General features: G+C 49.5%; 1 protein-coding gene and 1 long non-coding RNA gene across 2 annotated transcripts; one reads left to right on the top strand and one right to left on the bottom strand.

Moving 5' to 3' along the window:
* Positions 1 to 2,329: 2,329 nt before the first annotated feature.
* Positions 2,330 to 5,316, top strand: LOC100272666 (uncharacterized). Its single transcript, NM_001147124.1, has 7 exons — positions 2,330 to 3,054; positions 3,158 to 3,430; positions 3,961 to 4,047; positions 4,212 to 4,290; positions 4,415 to 4,524; positions 4,672 to 4,808; positions 4,941 to 5,316. The coding sequence occupies exons 1-7, from the start codon at positions 2,335 to 2,337 to the stop codon at positions 5,044 to 5,046; spliced, it is 1,512 nt and encodes a 503-aa protein (NP_001140596.1). The 5' UTR covers positions 2,330 to 2,334; the 3' UTR covers positions 5,047 to 5,316.
* LOC103654334 (uncharacterized) lies at positions 3,834 to 4,419 on the bottom strand. The gene is made up of 2 exons (XR_566030.2): positions 4,242 to 4,419; positions 3,834 to 4,149 (listed from the first exon to the last, which is right to left on the bottom strand). It is a non-coding gene; the product is annotated as an uncharacterized lncRNA (long non-coding RNA).
* Positions 5,317 to 6,000: the final 684 nt, after the last annotated feature.

Below are 6,000 nucleotides of genomic sequence, written 5' to 3'. Positions count from 1 at the left end.
GGGCTGGGCTTAGGCCGTCTGCACAGAGACACAGGGAAGGGAAGGAACCCATGAGCATGGCCCATCCAAGTCTGCACTGCACGTAGTAGGAGAGGGGTACACACACCGTACACGCCCACCAAAAGCACGTGATGCAGTTTTGCTTGCATACACAACACATCGCGTATGCGAGCTCGCTCTTTCTATACTCGCACCCTTCAAGGTCAAGAACATGTACCATAAGATAAGAAGCACGACGGATGTCGCGATGATGTTCGTGAGAAGTCTATGTTGTCGTCTCCCAGTCAACTATGTTTGCTAGATCGTTGTTTTCGTATGATGTAATTATTCAACTATTTCGTACAGAACTCATATTATATATTAAAGATGTGACATTCGTTTCTGTACCACGACTCATCATGTGTGTGACACTTGATCCTTGCACGCATTTGATTCGCGTCCGGGTTTGTCCTTTAAATCTAGGTGTGACAAAACTTTAAAAACAGTAATAAAACGGAGTTTTATAATACCTCTCTTGAAAGTTAGATTAATTGTATACATGCTACTCAAATTTTATAAATATGGCATCGACATAAATTAGTTATGTTATGTGATTTTGTAAAAGTTAAGTTCACATATTTTTTATTGATCCTTAAAAGTTTTTGAGAAAGAGGACTCAAGTGGGTCCCGTCTCTGTATCCCTCACATGGCTTTGGTTTTCCTTTTCAAAAAGGGAAAAAAAATAAGAAAACATTGGTCACCCCTTTCCACCAGCATGGCCACACCGCCCCCCATGCCGTGCCATACATTCCCTTTTGGACTAAAGTAAACAAACATTTTATTCTGCACGACTTTTATCCATGATCCATCTGCCAACAACTCAATATTAAACTCCCAACAAACCATCTCAAGCAACCGTATAGCATTTGTTCATCAAATGGGAAACCGCCAGAATTTAAACACCGGACATCCGTCCATACAACAAGCCTATAAATAAACAAATAAAAATAAAGTCCAATAGTAATCCTCAAACCCGTTGGGTTGTGTCATCCCAAATCTTAATATCATAAATCAACCATTTAAATCATCAAACTTGTTCATCTATATCATCTCGTTTCTTAAACTTGTAAATTATTTGTTTAGATCTCAAACTTGATTGATTGTGTATACCGGCTCCTAAACATGAAAATCACATGTTTTAGGAACTCAACCTTTTTTTTTGTCATCACGGTCCCCATATTACAAGTCACACATTCAAATCCTCTATCAATATTCAGATCTTAGAGCCGGTCTAAATAGATATACATATATCCATGTGATATATAGATACGGTACGCTTACATATGGAGCCTAAATTCCAACTTTGTATTTCTTCTCCATCCTCTCTATCTCGTGGGCTCTATCTTTTCTCGAGTAAGCTCGTAGAACCCGTGAAGATATCCTTTACATATGGATATGTGTCGAGACCAATTTAAACAAGCTTTGAGACACAACATAGATGTGATTATACTGTAGTCACCATGTTTGACAGTTTAAGGACTAAAAGTGACTATACTTTAGTCACCAAACTTTAGAAGGTGGGATCCAAACGGGACCTAAGAGGAAGATGTGATTTATGAGTTAAGGTAACATGATGACAGGCTGCAAGCAAACATAATAAGACTATATCCAAACATACATATTCCCTCTATCCCTTATGTACATCCCTCCTTTTACAAACTACTCTAAAATATTCACTCATCTATACTTCAATCCTCTTCAGCAGCATCCACTATATCTCGTATTCTATACTTAAGTATCCATATTAAGACATATTTTATTCTAAATTTTTATACGTATATATTTGTCATACTCTCAAATTATATATTTGTCGTACCCTCGAATGGTTTATACTTATTTTACTTGATATGTTGTTTAAAATATATAAATAGATAGATAAGAAAAAAGAAGAGAGAGAAAGAGAGTCTATATAGATATAGATGATGGAGGAGCATTATCTATATTTATTATACCCTCAAATATTTTATACATATTTTACAAATTTCCTTAGTTGTTATCCGCTTCTTCTCTCCTCAATCCTAATATTAAGCATGCTTGCAACCTGTTATTATATCTATTCCTAAAGCCTATAGAAAAGAGAAATGTTATTTAATTATAGTGTATAGGATACTTTATAGATTTCGTTCGAGTCGGTCTAATAAATACCTCCACCAACATCCTCCACTTTTGTGTGGCTGGTGGTGCCAAAGAATCTCTTATCTCTGGCAACAGCGCATCACTCACACAATCTGTCACTCCCCGACACGCGCACGAGCTCCACTCCCCACTCCGCACCCAACCCAAGGCGCCACTGCCATGGACGCGGGCGGTCCGCCGCCGCTGTTCCTCCTGGGCGCCGTGCTGGCCGCGGCGCTGGGGTGGCTGCTCGTGGTCTGGCGGGCGGCGGCGGGGCGGCGGCGGTCCGCGTCGGCGCGGCTGCCGCCGGGGAGCACGGGGCTGCCGCTCATCGGGGAGACGCTGCGGCTCATCGCGGCGTACAAGTCGCCGAACCCGGAGCCGTTCATCGACGAGCGCGTGGCGCGGCACGGCAGCGGGGTGTTCACGACGCACGTGTTCGGCGAGCGCACCGTGTTCTCCGCCGACCCGGCCTTCAACCGCCTGCTGCTGGCCGCGGAGGGCCGCGCCGTGAGCTGCAGCTACCCGTCGTCCATCGCCACGCTGCTGGGCCCGCGGTCGCTGCTGCTCACCTCGGGCCCCGCGCACAAGCGCCTCCACTCGCTCACGCTGACCCGCCTCGGCCGCCCGGCCTCGCCGCCGCTGCTGGCGCACATCGACCGCCTCGTCCTCGCCACCATGAGGGGCTGGGACCGCCCCGGCGCCGGCGCCATGCGCCTCCTCGACGAGGCCAAGAAGATCACCTTCAACCTCACCGTGTGGCAGCTCGTCAGCATCGAGCCTGGGCCGTGGACCGAGAGCGTCCGGCGCGAGTACGTGAAGCTCGTCGACGGCTTCTTCTCCATCCCCTTCCCCTTCGCCTCCCTCCTCCCGTTCACCGTCTACGGCCAGGCCCTCAAGGTGCTCGCCCCTTTGCCTTTCTCCTCTCCTCCTTTTCCCCAGTCTCTACCGTAACGGATCGATGTAATAAAGATGCGTTTTTTTTCTTTCCTACCCGATTCAGGCGAGGAAGAAGGTGGCCGGAGCTCTTCGGGAGGTGGTAAGGAAGAGGATGGACGACAAGGCGGAGGACGACTGTGGCGCCAGTAAGAAGAACGGGGAGAAGAAGGACATGGTGGAGGAGCTCCTCGAAGCGGAGGGCGGGAGCTTCTCCGTGGAGGAGATGGTGGACTTCTGCCTGTCCCTGCTGGTGGCTGGGTACGAGACCACCTCCGTGCTCATGACGCTCGCCGTCAAGTTCCTCACCGAGACACCCACCGCACTGGCGCAGCTCAAGGTACATCCGCCCGACTAGGAATCATCATCAATCATGGGAGATTTGCTTGGCAATTAGAAATTCCGTGTGCTACTAGCACAATTCTTTCCTTGCGCACGTGTGGGTGGTAGGGACTGCCGACAGTTGAACTGGCTTGGGCATTGGGGAGGAAGGATACGTCAACTTGATTTCGTAATACGATGATATTTTTATAGTTTAATAAGTAGATTACCTTAACCTGTCATACATCAGTTGAACTGGCTTGCGCCCGGCTTCTGTTTTTTTTAGTTCATCTGTCAGTTTTGTTGATTCTCCAAGCATCCTGCAATAGGTGCTGATGTGATGTTGCCTATTTCCATTTTACCTAAAAACAATTGTCCACAAAAGAATGGATCTGCTACACACTACTACTGCTGAATTTTTATTCCATAAAACAAAGTGCCTTTCTTTATTCCTTCTCACCCCCATCAACAGCAACATGCCAAGAACTTGCTTTCGAACATGTGGAAAAAAATATATATATTTATTCCAGACGTTTGCTGGATCTGCAGGAAGAGCACGACAGCATCAGAGGGGTAAAAGGCAAAGGCCAAGCTCTGGAATGGAGCGATTACAAGTCGATGCCGTTTACACAATGCGTAAGCAGTCTGGATGGAGTCCATCCCCGGTTTTCTTCAGATCGCCTTCCATCTAGCTAGCATCTCCATTCTTTTGCAGTAGTAGACATCTCTCTCCTCCTCCTGAAAAAAAAAAAGAACAGCTTGAGCAGAGAGCCGGATGTGCTCCCGTCCCGTCTGTGCAGGTGATAAGCGAAACGCTGCGCGTGGCCAACCTGATCAGCGGGGTGTTCAGGCGTGCGAACACCGACATCCACTTCAAAGGTTTGCTTCTACAACACAAACTGTTAACTGTCGTCTTCTTCTTCTTCTTCTTGGAGCCTCCCCCAACCCGTTCGTTTACAGCAGTCTCTTCTCTTCTCTTATCTTCTGTTGATCTGTTGTCTAGGCTACGTGATCCCAAAGGGCTGCAAGATCTTCGCGTCGTTCCGAGCCGTGCACCTTAGCCTGGACCACTACGAGAACGCCCGGACCTTCGACCCTTGGAGATGGCAGCAGGTGCACTCGTTAGAAAACACAATTTGCTATGTTGTGGCATGCTCATGCTCTTCTTTTCTATGAGAAGATAGATATTTATATATGATCGACAAGAGAATCTAGGAAGGAGAGAGCTCATGTGGCTCCCGTCCCGTTTCGCGTGTGCAGGGCAAGAGCAAGCTGCAGAGCGCGGAAGGGGCCAGTCTGTTCACGCCGTTCGGCGGCGGGCCGCGGCTGTGCCCGGGCTACGAGCTCGCCCGGGTGGTGGTTTCCGTCTTCCTCCACCACCTCGTCACGCGCTTTAGGTGAGCCGTCCTTCTCTTTATTCTCTCCCGCCGGCTGTCTCTTGAGGCGGCTCTGTGTGTGTGTGTGCTCGGAAGTCGGAACGATGCTATGCCGCTCGCTCTGATTGGATTGGATTCTTGACCAACAAACAGCTGGGAGGAAGCCGAGGAGGACAGGATTGTCTTCTTCCCCACCACGCGGACCCTCAAGGGATACCCCATCATCCTACGGCGGCGACCGGATTGCGATGATCTCTGACCTCATGGCTATGTTCTCCCCCCTTATCTTCTTCGGATCAAGGCCGAAGGCTAAGCATTAGATAGAGTAAGGTGGATGTCGTGGCTAGTAGGTGCATGGTGGTTTCTGCCACTCACTCACTCACTCACTCTGTTGTCTGTTTGTTCCTGTTCCTCTCTGTTTTCTCTTGCTCTGTAACCTGGACCTGGTACGAGTCAGCAGCCAGCAGCAAACTCGCGTTTTGCCTGTAAAATCTAAAATCTGATATGAGATGCAGATGCCCCCGCGACTGAGACGGAAGACTGATGAGACAGACCATGGGGACGTCCTGCGGTGCCGGTGCCGCCGCTCCCTTCATGCTCGTGCATGCAACGTTGTTAGCTAGGCTGTCGCGGTCGTCGCCGACCCCGCACATGTCGTCGTTCCTATGAGGAGAATGATGTTGCTTGTAAGAGCATCTCTACCCGTGCACAGTACCTCAAATAGGTGCACTATATAGGGCCAGTTTGGCAGCCTGCTTCCTCGCGTGGAATTCGCATTTTTCCCTGTGTCGGCGGCCCACGCGGGATTTTTTCACGGGTACGGCACTAGCATGTTTGGAAGGTAGCCTCGCAGAGTTATTGGCCCGGTCTCGGCCCAAATCCCGCGTGGAAACATCCCCGGTCACCGGACGTCAGGTGGCTATCCCCGGTTCGTCTTCTCTCGTCACGTACGCCGCCACCTCTGTCATCGCAGCGTCACCTCCGACATCGGTGTCACCTCGGGTCCGCGCGCTAGCAACTCCGGCTCCTCAGGTGAGGGCTGAGTGGCTGACCTCCGCTCGTATCATCCACTCAGGAGAGAGAATCGGACTTTGATCCACTCAAGAGCCTGGTCAATCCAGTCCTTCTCTGCGACTCTTCTGATCCTAGTTCTTCGCCGTCGCTGCTCGTTTCTCCAGCTCCCGCAGTCCGCACCCGCAGGTCGCCGTCGTCA

This window comes from Zea mays, chromosome 4 (assembly GCF_902167145.1).
Source record: "Zea mays cultivar B73 chromosome 4, Zm-B73-REFERENCE-NAM-5.0, whole genome shotgun sequence".
Lineage (NCBI taxonomy): Eukaryota > Viridiplantae > Streptophyta > Magnoliopsida > Poales > Poaceae > Zea > Zea mays.
This window is presented reverse-complemented; position numbering and strand designations above follow the sequence as displayed.